The 19354-nt window shown below is 41.8% G+C and overlaps 1 protein-coding gene across 4 annotated transcripts in view; it reads left to right on the top strand.

The window, feature by feature from the left end:
- UNC13B (unc-13 homolog B) overlaps positions 1-19354 on the top strand; it is a 215387-nt gene that overhangs the window by 155344 nt on the left and 40689 nt on the right. The window contains exon 1 of one of the 4 annotated variants that reach the window (XM_077756250.1): positions 7434-9714. The exons of the other annotated variants lie outside the window; for them this stretch is intronic. Coding sequence (XP_077612376.1) covers positions 7434-9714 — 2281 coding nt within the window. Of the gene's footprint in view, positions 1-7433; positions 9715-19354 lie in introns of those variants that run through there. 4 annotated transcript variants of the gene reach the window in all.

Below are 19354 nucleotides of genomic sequence, written 5' to 3'. Positions count from 1 at the left end.
TGCCAGGTTTTGAAGGCTCTCCAGAGTGTCCCCCATTCCAGCCTTCTAGACCTGTGTGTCCAGTATGGTAGCCACTGGCCATATGTGATAGTTGAGTACTTGGCAGACAGGCTAGTTTCAATTAAGATGGGCTGTAAATGTAAGATACGTAACGTAATATAAGGATTCAGCATGAAAGAAAGAATGCAAATATATGATGAATAATTTTTGTATTGATTGCTTGTTGAAGTGATAATATTTTGGATAATGAATTATATAAACTATATTAAAATAAATTTTACTTTTTTTTACTTTAACGTGGCTACTAGAAATTTTTTTAATTTTTTTTTTTTTTTTAAATTTTTGAGAGAGAGAGAGCGAGCGACAGCATGAGCAGGGGAAGGTCAGAGAGAGAGGGAGATACAGAATCTGAAACAGGCTCCAGGCTCTGTGCTGGCTGTCAGCACAGAGCCCGACGTGGGACTCAAACCCACGAACCGTGAGATCATGACCTGAGCCGAAGTCGGATTCTTAACTGACTGAGCCACCCAGGCGCTTCTAGAAATTTTTAAATTACATATGTGGCTCACATTATATTTCTGTTGGACGGTGCTGCTCTAGACCTATCTTCAGCACAAGGATCAGGGCAGCTCTTCCAGCTGGAAGAGCAAATGGAAGCCCCATGATAGCAACTATGGGATGACAAGGAACCATGACACAGCCTCTTCATTCTAGTCTCCTATCCTTGGGAGATACAAACTAATTACCAGCCTCTAGCAGAGGCGGAGGCTGCCACTGTCCTCTATTTGTCTTGAATGAGTCTCCAGAAAAATGTAAGTATATTTAGGGAGGAGGTTCCAACTTAGTTTTTACAATAAAAAGGGGTGATAAGCCATCAGTCTAGAAGTAAATCTAGAATTGGAAGGCAGCATATTGTGAGGGAAACAAAAGTGGACTAGAAATTAGGAGACTTGTATTCTAATGCAGCTCTGCCATCACTCATTTATTGTTTCCACGGCACTGAGTTCCCACTGTGTGTCAGGTCGTATGCTTGGCATAATAGTGCCCTGTGCCAGGCATTGGGAGATCAAAAACAAAGCACAGCTTCCATTGTAATGGAATTGACATCCACTGTGGGTCTTCAAGCAAGGACCTCCCATTTAGGGGTCTGCCAAAGTAAAATAGATCAACAAAACAAGGGTGTCATTTTTGGTCAAGGGTTTAAACTTGGGTGATAGAGCTTTTGAGAACCTAGAGTAGCTATCCTGCCTAAAAGACTGCCACATTTAAAATTTAGGAAAACACTGTGATAGCTAAACAAAACTACTCCATAGGCTAGATTACAATGTAGTATGAGATTCCAGGTCTAGTATTCTATAAAAGACTCTTTCAAATCTAAACTTTTCTGATTTGGTATTATTTCTTTTATTCAATGGCAAGATTTAATGTGTTTGTTTGTTTTGAGCACCATATGTGCCAGGCATTGTTCTAGGTGCTGGGGATATAGCAGTGAGCAAAACACAGTCCCTACTCACATTCCAGAATAAAGAGGTGGGGGAAAGAGACAGATAATAAACAAGTGTATGATCTATCAGGTAGGTGGTAATAAGTTCTCTGAAGAAACTACAGCAGAGTAAGGAAATAGAGAATGTGGGATTTTTTTGTGGGGAGGGGTAGTATTCAGAGGCTAGCTAGATTCCTAGTCATATGCTTTCTTCAGTCTGCTCATGAGAACCTTGAAGTAGTATGGAAGAAAGTATTATGAGTGCTTAAGAAAAAAAATATTGTGGCATTTGTTAAAGGCTGTAAGGCAGACTTTATTCAGTATGATGACTACATTGGGATATTGCAGTAGGGGAGAGAGATTGAGCCCAACTCTGAATACAAGGAAAACTGGGAATTTATAACCAAGGAACAGGGTGAGGGTCAGTGGATAGAAAATTACTAAGAGGAAGCATCAAGGGTAAGGAGAAGTCTGGCTAAACTGACTTGACAGGAGTTTTGCTGGAGGCACACCAAGGTGGTGGTTAAGGGATTTGGTCAGTTATCAAAGGTGAAGAATTTTCACTAAACTGACCCAGCAGGATTCTTGCTAAAAGTGGACTATACAGAGCTGAAGATCAGGGGCTTTGTCAGAAAGAGGACTCAGAGCAACCTGACTCAGGTTTGGTCAAAGGAGTCTTTGTCATGAGTATCTGATTCTGGGTGCATATGTATTTGCCTTATGGTTGGTTATATTCCTTGGTATAGTAAACCTTGGCAGTACCAAGGGAAGCACTGAAAGGGAGCGGTGGGGAGGGCAAGCATACCCAGCTCTCCTGACTGGCATTCATTCTTCATTGTCAGGTCTTGGTATTCCAACGCTTTGAAGCTGCATCCTCCCTCATGTTACCGTATGTTACCAGAGGTTCTGTCTTCCTTCTTTTGTACAATGTTTGAGGTTTTCTTTCTTTTACTATGTCCTGCTTCTGGCCTATAAATGGGGCTCCTCCTAATGCTGATGAGAAGGATGTCTCATCCTAGGAACTGTAGTACTAGGACCTTGCAATGCATTTGATCTAGGGCATTCTTTATTCCCTTTGGCTAATCTCACCCTTCATGCCATGTGACCCTGATCACTTTCTCTGACAGGAATCTTTGTAAGCCTGATTGATTCGTTCCCAAAGATTAACATCCTAAAAGTACCCATACCTGTTGTAGCTCTAGAAATCCATTCCTCCCACCATATTAGCCATGCAACATAGTTGGTAAATGGCCTAGGAATGATCTGACCTCTATAGCAAGGGGGTGGGAGGTATGCTCAGAGTTCTTAGCTCTCTGCCTTCTGGGCTTATTTCACACAAAGTGAAAGGCTGCTTGATATATATATACAGAGAGTCCTGGCCTGTTCTCAGAGGTCCCCAGCTGTTTCCTTCTAGCCAAGATTTGGGTCAGAAGCAATTTTACAAGGAATACTCACATTCCAATCACATTTATTTGGTAAGTCAGAGAAAGGGACAAAAGAATCAGCCATTTCAGAGAACTGGGAGGTTTTTTCTTCTTGACTTTTTTTGGTAGGCTGGTGCTGATGTAATTTAAGGGTTTATTCCCTGCCATTGTTGAAGCTTACTCCTTTTGATTCATTTATTTTGATGTGTTCCCTTTTCAAATGGATGTATCCCTTGAAAGGGCTGCCTTGTTTTTGCTAGGTTTAGTCATTTCTTAGGAAGATAGCAGAAAGCTGTAGTCATTTTTGAGAGTGCGTGTATGAAGTTTGAAAAGTTGACTAGAGTAGATAGGCTAATAGGACAGGGCAGAATGACAGCTCTGGATATCTTGAAGGAGTCCAGAGGGTCAGGTTTGAGCTGGGTGGACCCCAATTTCTTTATCCCATTCTGGCTCAAATAAAACTTATTCTCTATGGCTTTCCCTACCCTGGTTTTGCTGGGCCTCTCACTGCCTTCCCATTCCCCCATCGTTGGAATTAATGTTTATTATTTATTACATCTTTCATTATAACATGTTTTGCTTTATTTTGTGATGGTGAATATGCCTATTTCCTTCTCCAAACCTTAATATATTGGAAGCAGGGGCTGTGTCTCATATTCCTGGCACATAGCTTGGTGCCTGACAAATCAGTTGAACTGATTTAGAGATCAAACTGTCCTCATTCTTTGGCCCTTGTAATTTCATTCCTGTGAACAGTAATAGGGAGGCTGGGGGAGGAGGTGGGCTTGACTTGGGCCTCCTGGTCCTGAAGGTTGCCCTTTTAGCCTATTCTGGCTTTTGGTATCCTATTAGGTTCTGAGAGAAGTGCCTGGTTGATTGGGCATTACATAGAACCCTGTCCTCTGCTTCAGAAGCTAAATATCTGGATGACTGAATGGATTTGGTACCTTTGGGGAGCCCATATCGCCAGGAGGTGATTCTTAAGTTTATCCAGGGCAGTGGTTACCAATTCATAAGAAGCTTTGGGGAGAGTTTATTTGTTTAATATGGAAGCAAACCTCTTTCTTTGAGGCTGGGAGAAGTTGCTATGGCAGCTCTAGTTGGAAATTTCCTATTTGTTAGTAACGTAGGAAACCAGGCAGCTTTGCCTTTGTCCTTTAGGAGACTGTAGGGAAAGGCTCTGAACAGAGTGACTGTGCCATTTGCCCCTTCTCTGGCTGGCCAGACAGTGTTGTAGGCGCTGCACTCTTGGAGGGGACAGCTGGCAAGACTGACTAGGAAGTTAAACCAAGCCTATCTGGAGTATTGATCTGAAAAACAGATAGGCCTGAAGTTAACCTGGACTACACTGAAGCATCAGGAGAATCAGTTTCATTTTTGTTCCTGAAAAGTTGCCTTCTCTGGACCTAAGTGGGGCTGGTCTTGGAGCATCCGGCAATGAGTGCTGGGCCTCACTAGCATTAGAACAGAAAAGCTTGCCTTCTATAGGTATCTGCCCCTTCTGCATGCCTTCAGACTGTCTGAGGGAGCATGGCAAGCCTCTCGTCACCTGAGTGAAATGTTGGGAACGGAATGTTTTGCTTCTTTTTTTTTAATCTTAAGGGGAAAAAAAGCTTCTAAATGAAAACAGGATTAACAAAGAATGACACACACCAGTGGTATGGTTGCAGGCAGTGCTACAGACCATTAGAAGAGACTAGGAAAAATAGGGGTTTGGGGCTAGGATAGAAATCATGGTTTACTTGGGGCGCCTGGATGGCTCAGTTGGTTAAGCGTCCCTCTTTGGCTCAGGTCATGATCTCCCAGTTCGTGTGTTCAAGCCCCACATCAGGCTCTGTGCTGACAGCTAGCTCAGAGCCTGGAGCCTGCTTCAGATGCTATATCTCCCTCTCTCTCTGACCCTCCCCTGCTCATGCTGCCTCTCTCTCTCTCAGAAATAAATAAAACATTAAAAAATTAAAAAAAAAAGAAATCCTGGTTTACTCTAATCATGCCTTTTATAGGTGGTTGCATGTTTGGCAACATTCTTGTGACTATTTTCCCTACTTTACAGAGAGGAAATTAAGGAACAAAGAAGTCAGGTGTTTAATCCAAGATCATTGGTGAAGCAAGATCTGACTTAAGTCTTTTGATTCTCAGTCTAGTAGAACTCACTCATGGCTTTGTGTGGTCATACATAGAACTTTCATCTTGGTTAGGTAAGCATTGTTTCCCTTCAAGACAAACTTGAAAGGCTAATTAACAGTTCCAGTCTTTATTGGGCCAGGGACCTTGTTCAAAACTAATACCAGGTACCAAGACAAAATCAGAGGAACTTAGACCTTGCAGCGTTGGGGAAGTAAAAGGGGGTCGCTTTGGAAGTAGAGACGTGCACTTGTGGAAGGAGAGAAGGAATAATTTGATGAGTCAGCCTTAGAATTGGGAACTTTGCTGTCGAGGCAGCTAGGCACTAATGCTAAGACCCAGCAGTTCAGATTGTGCATATAGAATATCTCCTCTCTCTTCCTCTCCCTCTCCCTCCCCTTGTCACAGAGTACAGTGAGTTGACCCGATTAGGGGTATAGCTGATCCTGGCCCCTTGAGACATATGATTAAATCAACAGTGCTTAAAAAGCATTAATTTGGCCTCTGCAGTGCCTCACAGAATGGGAAACATTTTTAGGTGAGGAATTTCTAGATGAAGTAGAGTTTTTAGATGAGCTACAGGGAAGAAGGAAAGAAATGAAATGGGAATTAATCTAGTTTCTGTCTCTTGGTTCTTGGCCTAGTTATTTCCAGTAAAAAGGGTCAGTTTGATCTTTATCCTAAGTCTTGTGACTCATGCTTCTGCTTCTTTCTAGCCTAGGAAAGCACAGTGCTTTTAATTTTTAAGCCCACAAACTATAGATGGTGGCCTTTCCTTAAAATGAATTATTGTGGGAGCTGTCAGCTTGTGCTCTTCACAGGCAATTTTCCCTTTTTAGGGTTAACTTGAGTACTGGGAAAAGAAAAGGAGGCAGGAGTTTAGACAATTTAGAAATACAGATCACATCTAGAAAATGGAGAAACCGTCTCTGACTGAAGAACAGGAAGGATTACAAGTCTCTTACCAACTAGTTTTACCCCTCCCAGGGTAACCTAGCAGAGGCAGGAAGTATTGGCAGTCCCATGTATTCCTGGGCTCTTAGCTTTTCCCTTTGTACTTTGTACTCTGCTCCTTCCCTACACTTTGGATGTTCCCAATAAAAAGGAAATGGATACTCACCCCATATAAGGTAATAGTTATCTTTACCTCTGTAGTAGTCCCTGATAGCTTAGGATATTAGGGGCAAGGCTGGTGGCAGGCTATCTTCACCTTTCTAGAGAACAGCAAGGGACCTTGGAGCCCTCTATGATACATCCAACTTCCTTCCTGTCCTATGCATTGTTTTCTCTAGGCCAGAGGGCTAGAACAATCTTCTGTTACTCTGGAAAATCACTTACCCTGGTGCTCCGAAAGAGGCACTTGACGAGATGCCCAGTGGAAGAGGAAAGCCAAACCTGTGTGTTGATTAGGCTGCACCAAGCCCTTGGAGACTATTAAATGGAGTTCAGGACTCCAGGCTGTTCCTGAGCCTCCTTCATTCCCAGCTGTGTGTCCACCATATGTGTGTCGTTGGCCACATGCCCCTCTAGATCCAAACATGCTTAATGTACCTGAGTCTGGACAATGACTATGCTTCTGTTTTCCACCGTATTCTAGAATTAAGTTTAGAAAACTTTTCCCCTCCAACTTTGAAATACTTGCCATGGTCTTTTCTCCAAGTGAAGGGTTGCTGTTACTAAGCAAAGGGAAAACACGTTGTGCTATAAGCTTAGGCAGGAACCAACCTCTGAGTTGCAGAGTTTTCACCAGAACAACCAACTGGGAAAATAAACATTTCATGTCTTGTCTTTGTCTTTCACTGTGTATGTAATTTGAGCTTTGGTAGTTAAACATCTATTTGTTCATTCCTGAACCAGACCCTAGTGTTGAATTGTAAAGGTTCAGTCACTTACTGACCTTACCCACCTACTTCCCAGGAGTTGGTCTTAATCTTGATGTTTTTGGGTATTTGCCCAGAACACAATGACTTGATACATCATTTCTCTGATGGGAAGCCAAGGAAAGAGAAGTGACTGCCTACAGCCTTTAAGGCCAGCATTGGGAGACAGGTCAGGGTTGACTTCTACAGTCTTAGAAGGTAATGTTCTTATTCCTGCTTGACAGTTTGATTCAGATTAAAATTATCCTGCTGCTTTCTGACCTGAGTGAATTATTTTCCTTTTTTATTAGCTACAGGATAAGAATCAAGCCAGGATCCAGGGGCATGTGCCAGGTTTGGAGACTACACATGGGATCATTCCAGGCAGCACTGAGGGCTAAGCCCAAGGCATCAGCCAGCCATAATTGCTAGAAATAGACTGAAAAGAGTAGGGCAGGGTATTGCCTTCCAGGACAATCTCTGTTAAGCGTCTGACCAGAAATAAAAGAAAGAAACAGAATCCCCCAGACCCGGAGGGAGAAAATGAAACGATTATTGCAAGAGTCAGAGGAGGAGATCATGGTCACCTTGGGACCCTCCTCCAGGCTTTCCCCAGATAAGGCTAAGCCAGAGACCCTGTGTGGCATCAAGAACAAGTCCTCAGGCCCTACTGAATCCTTACCAGAGGACAGCTCTCTGCTCCCTCACTGTGAGTCAACAGCCTCAGCCATTGGTGAGGATAGAGATGGAGGCCTGGCTCAGCATTGCAGCTTTGAGCAGCAGGCCAGCAGCCAACTTCCTCTGGGCTCCACTGCCTGTACTTCAGGGGCTGGCTCTCAGGACCTCTCATCTGTCAGCATTAGCACAAGCTGTCAAGAGCCCTCAGAAAGGAATCAAGCCAAGTCCCTTTTGTCCAGAGGCCTTCACCAAGGCTGCAGCTGTGAACAGCGAGAGCCTTTGGGGGATGTAGTAGACTATATAATCAGAGAGCTACAAGGCATCAGCCGTCTCCAAACTGAAATAGCTGAGCTGCAGCAGCACTTGAGCCAAGTCCGGGGTTCAGTGGATGAAGTGTCTAGCTGTGTAGACTCAGTTCTGAGTGAAATAGAAGGGTTGCAGGTGGGCAATAGCTCTCTGGCTAAGGTGTGTGTGGGGGAAAAGGCCCAGGAACCCCATGTGGACAGACCCAGTGAAGAAGCCATTCTGTATCTGTATGGACTTCCAGAGCAAGATGGGGAAAATACCATGGAACTGGTGCATAGCTTCCTGGCCATGCATCTCTGTGTTAATGGCATGCAATGCAACAGGTACATCAAAGAGGCTTATAGGGCAGGCAAAGCCCCAGCTCCCAGGCCTACTGTTGTGAAACTTGCCCATCTAGAGCACAGAGACTTCATCTTGCAGAAATCCATCCTTTTGCAGAGTGTAGGGGTCCGGATTGCCACCAAAGAAGAACCAAGCTGGCCACAGTGCTATAAGAATCCCCAAAAGGAGCCTCTGTCATTTTCGCAACAACTTCAGGATCATAATTCAAATTCTTTAAACCAGCATGAATCCCTTCTTCAGATGGAAACGAGGGACACAGGACCTGGAACAGAAGCATATCAAATGAGGGCTCAGAATCAACACAGAGAACCTCAAACCCCTGAGCAGCAAGGCCTTTGCTTCCCACTCGAGAATAATTTCACAAAGTCAAGTGATGTGTCTAAGCCAGGAGATGAAGTAAAAGGAACATTAGGAACCTACCAAGTTATCAGTGACCACTGTGGTGAGCTGACAGGGAAAGAGGTTACTCTGTCCACCTTCCATCAATTTGAGGATCCTTCCCTAGTGTTAATCTCAAAAGAGGAGGGTTCTGGGAAATCCCAGGTTTTCAAACAGTCCAGGCAAGGATTTGAAGTATGTAGTATAGGAAAAAGAGAAAACCATTGCAGCAATAAAAGTGAGGCTGGCAGCTGCCTATCACTGTCTGGGTTGCTGAAGACCGAAGACGAGCTCCTGGCCTCTGAAGCTGCGCTTGATATTCTGAGCTCAAAGCAGCTTGAGGACCTTTTGACAGACAAGTCCAGAAGGTTTGCAACTCTGAGCCGTGACCGCATGATGGAGGAAATTATCATAGGGCCTGAGACTTTCAGTGACATGGTTCATATTGACTTGAATGAGGAAGAGGAACATGCTACTCAGGTCCTTAAAGATGTCTTTGAAAAGTCCTCTTGTGGTCTGGTTGGCTCACAGAAGGATGAAGATCTAGAAATTAAGTTTTACAAAAGCAAACTGGGCCGAGCAATTCATCACTTTCGCTCTGCTCTGCAGGGAGTGTTTCAGAAGCTCGAGAATAGTGGGTCCATCAGTCCTGAAGACCTAGAAAGCAATGAAAGTGGTTCTCAGTCAGAGAACAGTGATAGACTTCTTGGGACAGTGAGTTCAGAGGGTGCTCAGGATCTCTCTGTGGAGAGCCCTGGGAGTCAGGAGAGCGAGAGCTTGCTCAGTGTGGTCTCTGTTGGAGTGGGCATCTCTACACAGAGAGACCAAACCTTTCAGGATCCCAGCAGCTTCTCTCTGGCTTCTAACTCCTCACCTATTGCATATGCATTGCCAGGTTTTGCTCTGGCTCCATGTCTGGGAAATGAAACTTGTTCCAGGCCTGAATCTCCCAAGCAGGGCACACTAAGCCTAGAGCAAGTGTGTGCAGAGACAATCTATCTCAACAAGTGCATCAACAACTTTAAAAATGTTCTGAGAGAGAAAAGACTGAGACAGAAAAAACTTTTGCACGAGCTAGTACAGAAGGCAAACCATCTCTCAGTAGAAGACCTACACTCAGGTATTCCAAATCTATATTTAATGGGGTCACAGCTGGCTGGGTATGGTCTCCATCAGGCAAGCTTGACACCCAGCTTGCTGGTGAGTTTCCAAGGTGATGGGGGAGGTCCACAGCTTAAATCAGTATAAATTACTTGAATATAGATTTTTAAGCTAATCCTGTGGGAATTGGAGTAAAAGAGGGTTCTAAAGCAACAGGAAAGGAGTTCCTGTCTCTAAGGGAACTTCCAATCTTTTGGGGGTGTGTGTGGGGGTGTGGGCTTTTGAAGTTACCTTTTTAAAAGAGGGAGGAACATGTGGGCAGAAGTAGTTTATAGCTGCAGGACTTTTAGGATATGCCAGTGTAAAGTGGTGTAGGAGGCAGGAATGGGCATGTTGCTCACATGCATCAGTGCTGATGCAACCCTACATTGCATCTTTAAATTATTCTTTGCATGGATTTCTTGGTAAGATAAGATTGCTATTTCCTCAGTAGTTGATGGGCCATTGTAGGAATTTCCCTTATCCTGGCCTTTCTTCCCTCCATTACTGGACTTCACACAGAACCTTATTTTTGACTTGAAGCTGTCCAGTGCTTTCCCTACCCAAGAGCCATCTGCTTTTCACAGGTCATATTCCTTTTCTTCCATCTCCAGCTAAAGGCTGCTCACCTAAATTGGAGAATGGAATGGTTTTGAGTCAAGAAATGAGAGAACTTTTTTTATAGGCAGCATGGAGATATGTAGTTTTAAAATTCTCCCAATCAAAATTAAATTTATCCAAAGAGCATATGCTGTATTCATCCAGTTTTGAATGTAAATGGAATTGTCCTCTTATGCATATAACCTGATTAATGTTTCTAAGGGAGAATTAAAATTGTGAAACATCTTGTGTTGACAAAGGTGTGAGGGAACAGGCACTCATGCGTTGCTGGTGGGATGGGAGTGTAAATTGGTATAACCTCTAAGGAAGACAATTGGCAAAATGTATCAGAATTCTATATACCCATTGAGCCCCCAAGTCACTTCCAGGAATATATCCTGCAGGTTTATTTTCACATGTGGAAAGGACATATGTTCTGTTTTTGAAGCATTATTTTTATTAGCAAAGAGTGAAAACAGTGTTTGTTAAGAAAGACTGGCTAAATAACTTATGGGCACACCCTAACAATGGAATACAGTACCATATAGCTATAAAAAGAATGAGGTAGCTCTTTACTCAAATGGAGATATCTCCAAGACATATTGCTACATGAAAAAACAAGGTGCAGAACACTATGTATAAGATGCCCACACTTGTACAAAATAGAAGGGAAAGAATACATAAACCCATAGTGTCTGTGTCTGTGTAGGATATCTAACAAAGATACACAGGAAATTGATACCTGATTGCCCATGGGGACAGATACTAGGTGAAAAAAACTAATGGGATGAAAAGTAGATTTTTTTCACTGTATACCTTTTTACGCTTTTTAGAATCTGAATAATAATTGTAATACCAACTCATAAAGTTAAATTTAAAAAATTAAAAAAAATCACATTATGTTCCTTTCAAATATCCCTAGATCTGCTCCTTGTAGCTTATCCAGAAAGTCTAGAGGCACCTGGGTAGCTCATTTGGTTAAGTGTCTGACTCTTGATTCAGCCCAGATTTTAATCTCGGGAGTTGTGAGTTCAAGTCCTACACTGGGCTCTTCACTGGATGTGAAGCCTACTTAAAAATAAATAAATAGATAAGTAAGTAAGTAAGGCTTTCACTTGGCATTCAGGACCACTGCAGTTGGTCTCTAGTTTACATTTGCAGGCTTATCTCCCATTGTCCCACTATACTCCACCCAAAAGGAAACTTTGCTGTCTCAGAAATTCACCTCGTACTTTCTATTCTCAGCATGTTAACATATACATGCTTCCTTCTAGCCTAAGATTCTGTGTTCGTCAAATCAGCCTAGGAAAATTTAGTCAGTTCTTCACTCTACAGCCCAAACATCACCTCTTCCAGAAAGCTTTCTTTAATTCCTCAGCTGTAAGGGATTTCTTTCTCCCCTGAACTTTGCAGCCCTTTTTCCTTGTCACTGGGCATTTAGAAATTTTTACATTACAGCAGCAATAGAAACAACAAATATCAAAGTAGTACTTCTTTACCAGCTCCTTTGACCTTGGTGGTCTGTCGGTGTGTGGTTGATGTTAGCATGAACACCCAGCAAGCACACTTGGGCTGACTTTTTAACTTGCACAGTTTCCCTTCTGAGTTGATACCCTGGTGGGCAATGCAGAAGCTTGTGGTACCTGTGGAGAGCAGGTGGTGGCAGCAGCAGTGATAATGAGACAAAATAGGTTTTCAGAAACACCAGTAAGAAAGCAAGCTGAAGTTCTGGGTCCTGGCCAAGATCAAGTCTGGCCTACAGGCTGCAGAGGGAGTGGTGGAGGGGTGCTGGGTCTAGGCCTGACTCCAGCAACATTCCGTAGTGCAAGAAGAATAGAGCAAGGTAAGCACATAGAACAGCCTTTCACCAACACACTCTTGTTACAGAGCCCAGAACAGTAGTCATCCTAAGCTGGTAAACTGATTCAGTATTAGTAACAGTGGCTACTACTACAATGAAACTTGTAAGGAATCCCCTTTCTTCACTGCTCTGCTTGGAAACTTTTAGCACCTAAGGTTACTAGTAGCTTACCATTGAGTTCTTATTTTTCATCCCTTATCTTCTCTTTTAGAGAGTACATAGGCAATGTTTTAAGTACTGTCACATGCATTACATAAAAATTCAATTCTTTTATTTCTACTACACTACCAAAATAACTTTGTTCAAGTTATGACAGATGACCACCAAATTGCCAAACTCCTGGTCCATTTTTGGCCCTCCTCTTAATTGGCAAGTTGACACAATTAATTATGTCCTTCTTTTCATTATAACAGCTTTATTGAGTTATAATTTACATGCCATGAAGTTCACCCTTAAAAAAATGTACAATTAATAGTGTTTTTAAGTATATTCACAGAATTATGCAACCATCAACTCCAGAACATTTCTATCACCCCAAAAAGAAACTCCTTACTATTAGTGGTCACTCTTCAATCCCCTTTGCTTCCAGGCGTTAGCAACCACTAATTGACTTTTTGTTTCTGTGGATTTGCCTGTTCTGGATATTGCCTATAAATGGATTCATGTAATATGTGGCCTCTGTGACTGGTTTCGTCCACTTAGCATATTTTCAAGATTTAACCACATTGTAACATGTATCAATACTTGTGGTTGGACTAATATTCCATTATATGGATATACTATATTTTGTTTATATATTCATCATTTGATGGGCATTTGGTTTGTTGTTCTTTACTACTTTTTTGGCTATTACGAATAACATTGCCATGAACATTTGTGTACAAGTTTTGGTGCAGACATGTTTTTATTTCTCTTGGATATATATTAGAAGTGGAATTGCTGGGTCATATGGTAACTCTGAGTTTAACATTTTCTCAGAAATTGCCAGACTGTTTTCCAGTGTGGTTGCACCGTTTTACATTCCCATGAGCAAGGCATGAGAGTTCTTTTTTCTCCACATCCTTGCCAACACTTATTAATATTTGTGTTTTTTATTATACCCATCCTGCTGGATGTGAGTGGTATCTTACTGTAATTTGGTTTGCATTTCTCCAGTGGCTTATAATGTTAAGCATCTTTTCATGTGCATATTGGCCATTTTTATATTTTTTTGGAGAAATGTCTGTTCAAATTGAGTTGTTTTTTTGTTGTTGAGTTGTAAGATGACTTTATATTCTGGAATGTGTCCCTTATCACATATATGGTTTGTGAGTATTTTCCCCCAATCTTTGTCTTCATTTTCTTGATGGTGTTTTTTGAAGCATACAAGTTTTGTTTAGCTGGTTTTTTTTTTTTTTTTTTAAATTTGAGAGAGTATGTGTGAATGGGGGAGAGGTATAGAAGGAGAGAGACTGAGAATCTTAAGCAGGCTCCATGAGGAGCATGGAGCTTCAATGTAGGGCTTGGTCCCGTGACTCTGGGAACATGATCTGAGCTGAAATCAAGAGTTGAATGCTCGATCAAAACCACACTGAGATACCACCTCACGCCAGTCAGAGTGGCTAAAATGAGCACATCAGGAGACTCTAGATGCTGGCGAGGATGTGACGAAACGGGCACCCGCCTACACTCCGGTGGGAATGTGAGCTGGTGCAGCCCCTCTGGAAAACAGTGTGGAGGTTCCTCACAAAATTAACAATAGAACTCCCCTAGGACCCAGTAGTAGCACTGCTAGGAATTTACCCAAGGGATACAGGAGTGCTGATGCATAGGGGCACATGTGCCCCAGTGTTCATAGCAGCACTCTCAACAATAGCCAAATCATGGAAAGAGCCTAAATGTCCATCAACTGACGAGTGGATCAAGATGTAGTTTATCTATACAAAGGAATACTACATGGCAATGAGAAAGAATGAAATCTGGCCCATTGTAGCAATGTGGATGGAACTTGACGGTATTATGCTGAGTGAAATAAATCAGGCAGAGAAGGACAGATACCATATGTTTGCACATATAGGTGGATTAGGAGGAACTTAACGGAGGACCATGGGGGAGGAGAAGGGGAAAAATAGTTGGGGAGAGGGAGGGAGGCAAACCATGAGAGACTCTTGAATGCTGAGAACAAACTGAGGGCTGATGGGGTGGGGGGGAGGGAAAGGGGGGTAATGGGGATGGAGGAGGGACTTGTTGGGATGAGCACTGGGTGTTATATGAAAACCAACTTGACAATAAACTATGAAGGGCAAAAAATAAAAATTAAAAATTAAAAAAAAGAGTTGGATGCTCAACCAACTGAGCCACCTAGGCACCCCTAAATTTTTTTATTGTGGTAAAATATACATAATATAAAATTTATCATTTTAAACATTTTAAGTTCATTCATATTGTTGTGCAACCATCACGATCATCCAATCTCCAGAACTTTTTCACCTTCCCCAGCTGGAACTCTGTACCCATCAAACTAACTCCCCATTCTCCTCTCCCACCAGCCGCTGGCAACCACATCTACTTTTTGTCTCTATAAATTTGACTGCTTTAGTACCTCACATAAGTAGAATCACACAATATTGGTAATTTTATGGCTAACCCATTTTACATGGCATAATATTCTTTCAAGGTTCATCCATGTTGTAGCATATGTCCTTCCTTTTTAAGGCTGAATGGTATTCCATTGTATGTGTATATATACCACGTTTTGTTTATCTATTCATTTGTAGATAGACACTTTGGTTTCTTTCACCCTTTGGCTATTGTAAAGAAAGTTGCCATGAACATAGGTGTATAAATATTGGTTTTGAATCCTTGCTTTCATTTTCTTTGAGTATACAATGAGAAGTGGAATTGCCATATTGTTTCCTACAGTGGCTGCACCATTTTGCATTCCTACCAACAGTACACAGAGTTTTTAATTTCTCTACATCCTTGCCAACAATTGTTACTTCTCTCTCTCTCTTTTTTTTTTTTTTGTGATAGCCATTATAATGTGTATGAAATAGAGTACAAAAGTTTTAAGTTTTGATGAAATTCAATTTATCTGTTTTTCTTGTGTGCATTGTGTTTTTGGTTTCATAGTTAAGAAACCATTGTCTAACCCAAGGTTATAAAGATTTACTCCTATGTTTCTTTTTTAAAAAATATATTTTTTAAAGTTTATTTCTGAGAGAGAGCGAGGGAGATTGCATATGGGGAGGAGCAGAGAGGGAGACACAAAATCTGAAGCAGGCTTCAGGCTCTGAGCTGTCAGCACAGAACCCAGTGTGAGGCTTGAATTCATGAACTGCAAGACCATGACCTGAGCCAAAGTTGGATGCTTAATCCACTGAGCCACCCAGGTACCCCTCCTACGTTTTTTTCTAAATGTTGTTTAATTTTAGCTCTTTTAGGTCGATGATCCATTTTTAATTAATTTTATATGTGTGTGTGAAATAGGGATCCAACTTGATTCATATGCACATGGATATTCAAGCACCATTGGAAAAAAAAATACTCTCCATTGAATGGTCTTAGCACCCTTGACAAAAAACCAACTGACTGTAAATTTTTTAGAGTTTATTTCTGGATCAGTTCTATTCCATTGGTCTTTTAGTCTCTCCTCTGGCCTCAGTTCCTTTTTTTTTTTTTTTTTGAAACATTTTCTTCACTTTGTTTCCAGACCATCTCTCTGTTTTGGCTCTTCCCCAGTACTATATTGACCATTCCTTCTTAGCCATCTTTGTTGGTCCCTCCTCATCTTCCCAACCTTGTAGCATCCCAGGATTCAATCTTGATGTCTTTTTATTCATACTCATGGTCTAGGTAATCTCTTTCAATATCATGAGTTTTGTAAGTATTCCCAGATTTACGTCTCTGGCCTAGACATCTTCCATGAACACCAGACTTTAAATCTACTTAACATTTCCATTTGGAAGAAAATAGGCATCTCAGATTTGACATACCAAAACCAAACTCCTGGTCCTTTTCCCCAACCCCCTGCCAAACCTGCTTTTCCTGTAGTCTTCTTACCAGTAAACGACAACTTGATTCTTGCAGTTGCTCAGGCCAAAATCCGTACAGTCATTATTTAACTTTTCTTTTTTTTCCTCATAGCCCACACCCAATCATTTAGTAAATCTGCCTGCTCTACCTTTAAAAAGTAACCTAAACCTTAACCACTGTCTCTGCCTTCACCACTACTTATCCTTGTCTAAGTCACCATTTTCTCTTATCCAGATGATTTCATAGCCTAACTGGCCTCTCTGCTTCTACCCTTGTTCTTCTACAGTCTGTTTTCCCCACAGCAATCAGAGTAATCCTTAAAAAACATGAGTCAGATCATATCACTACTCTGTTCAAAAACTTCCATTGATTTTTCTATATCAAACTGTAATCGTAAGTGTAACATCACCACAGGGGGCATTATCTTTTACCCTTACCTGAATTTTGCACCAGAGTCTCTATGGATCCTGGCACCAAATGCCTGTTTTGAATTCTGGGCTTTGCCACTTGCTGTGACTTTAGGCAAGTTTCTTAACCTCTGTGATGATCTTCAGTTTAATCAACAAAAAAATGGAGATAATAATAGTATTTACCCAGTAGAGTTGTTGAGAGAAATAAATGAGCTTACTCTGATAAATGTCAGGTACATGATGTGTTCACTTAATGTTAGCTACTCTCTTTGTCTTCATGATTATTAATCATCAGCTCCTTCTCTAGAATAGAAGCTTATCAACATCAGGGAGTTTGTTTCATGCTCTGCTGCATCACCAGCACTGAGAACAGTGCCTAGAGTGTAGTTGGTTCTCAACATATACTTGTTGAAGACATGAATCCTTGCTGTAACCCTAGGAGGGTTCTTATCTGCTTTCTACAGGTAAGGAAATGGAGGCTGAAATCAGTTGAGCACCTCAAGTCTTTTCACTCCCAACTACAATGGAGTTAAGATTGTTTTAATGATGAGGAGATATGTCACTTCCTTATAAAATGGACTGTCTGGAAGAGTGCTCTCATTCTTAGGGGTCAGGGAATTTTTTTTTAATTTTTTTTTTTTTTTTTTTTTTTGCAAAGCAAGTGTTCTCTAGATATAAAGCACTTAAACTGAAAACTAAAAATGACTGGAGAAATATTAAGGCAATTTAAGAAGTTAGGAAGCACAAAAGTTTGACTCTGAACAAGAAAAGTTTTGGATGCCTGGGTGGCTTAGTTGGTCAAGCATACAACTTTGGCTCAGGTCATGTGACCTTATAGTTAGTGAGTTCCAGCACTGCATTGGGGTCCTCTATTGTCAGGGCAGAGCCCACTTCTAAGATCCTCTGTCTCCTTTGCTCTCTGCCCCTCCCTCCCTCTCAGGACTGTCTCTGTCTCTGTCTCTGTCTCTCTCTCTCAAAAATAAACAAGCATTTTTTAAAAAAAGAGGGCCACCTGGCTGGCTCAGTTGGTTAAACGCCTGACTTTAGCTTGGGTCATAGTATTGTAGTTGGAACTTGCATGGGGCAAGTTCGAGCCCCACATCAGGCTCTCAGCTGTCAGCATGGAGCCCACTTGAGATCTTCTGTGTCCCTCTCTCTGCACCTCCCCTGCTTGTGTGCACACACTGTCTCTCAAAAATAAATTAAAAAAAAAAAAGGTTTTGTTATATTTGTTCAGTGGGTAGAACAAACTGAAGAGCTAGTACTGCAGTTCCTTGGAGTCTGGCTAGGAGACCTATGTTTTATCTGGTGATGGGCAAAAGATACATTCTGAGAAACTGTTTTCTAAGTCGTCAAAATTCAGTTCCTTTAACTACATACAAATGCTAGGAGATGTGCTAAACCCTCAGGCTACAAGGGTAAAACTATATATATATGGAGAGCCTTGACAGCCTCGTCAGCAGATTCTTAGGTATTATGGGGAACTCTGGGAAGAACAGAAAGACACAAAGTAACTTTGACATGATGTGTACAGTGTATTTTCAAGATAGTGGAGGCGGAGAGAAACCTTTCTAATTTGAATCATAGGGTCAGTTAAAGTGTTCATTGCCTAATTTTCTTTTTCAAAGACAGCAAGGATATAATAGGGCAGGTGGGTGTAGATGTAGAAGTGATATTGCCCATTCCAGCAAGTGTCTTTTGCATCTCATCCACCTTTCTATAGCTGCACTATTTTGGAGGATTCCTATTCTGAGTTAACGCCTCTGTCAGGTCAGGTGACCCCATTAAGTCATCAAAAATAGCTGAAAAATTGGAAACTTCGGAATTAGTTTCTATGATTCTCCCTTTTACTTGTTACATAATATCAGTGGATCTTTAAAAGGGAGGGAAAAGAAAGAGGGGAGCTGATCAGCCCAGATGAATGGATTTGCCTTAGAGAAGGAAACTTGTGGAGCTATCCATATGTGGTCTAGAGGCAATGTTGTCTGATGAATAGGAGAAGGAGTAATTTCTGGACTTTATCTTCCTTTACTGTGATTTGCTAAAGCCCTTCTGGAAACATCAGTTTCCTTTGGAGAATTCTTCTGGATTTAATAGATAATCAGGCCTGGAGTTGCCATCAGTTTTGTCCTCCAGATCATGGTAACTTCGGTGAGGTCAATGGCCAGTTGATGCCCCCAACTATTCCAGTCCTAGCCTTAAGTCCAAGCCTTAACTTGGCCTAACTTGGGAAAACAAGCCAGGGTTGCTGGGCAAATGCATGGCCAAGCCTGCTTTGGGAAATGGAAAGGGTTCAGTCACTAGGCTTTGGGGTTTGAGGACAGCTCCCAGATCCAGAATGAGCTCCTGTAGCTTCCAAGGAAGGAATTCCATCTGTTCTTAGCCCAGCTCAGATATCCTGTTGGAGTGGCCCTTGATAACAAAGTGTGTGGCACTGGTTTCCTTGATGCTGCATGCAGACCTCTTTGGAAAAGGAAGAAAGGTGACTGAAATCCCGAGGCAGGCTTTGTCCTTTAGTTTGAGTAGCCAAACCAGGACATGGTCTAAACTAAAAGTGGGGACTAGCCAATACAGGAAGTAAGGATTCTGGGAGTTAAGCTCTGTGAACTAACCAGTTGTTCTGAGGACCTCTTTCTTTTCTCCATGTCCCTTAAGGTTTAGCTGGCATTTTCTTTGGGTTCCGTGCTATGGGACTGAATCTACTAACCTTTTCTGCCCTTTTTTCCCTGCTCTTT

Source organism: Crocuta crocuta, unplaced genomic scaffold, assembly GCF_008692635.1.
Source record: "Crocuta crocuta isolate KB4526 unplaced genomic scaffold, BGI_CrCroc_1.0 scaffold431, whole genome shotgun sequence".
Lineage (NCBI taxonomy): Eukaryota > Metazoa > Chordata > Mammalia > Carnivora > Hyaenidae > Crocuta > Crocuta crocuta.
This window is presented reverse-complemented; position numbering and strand designations above follow the sequence as displayed.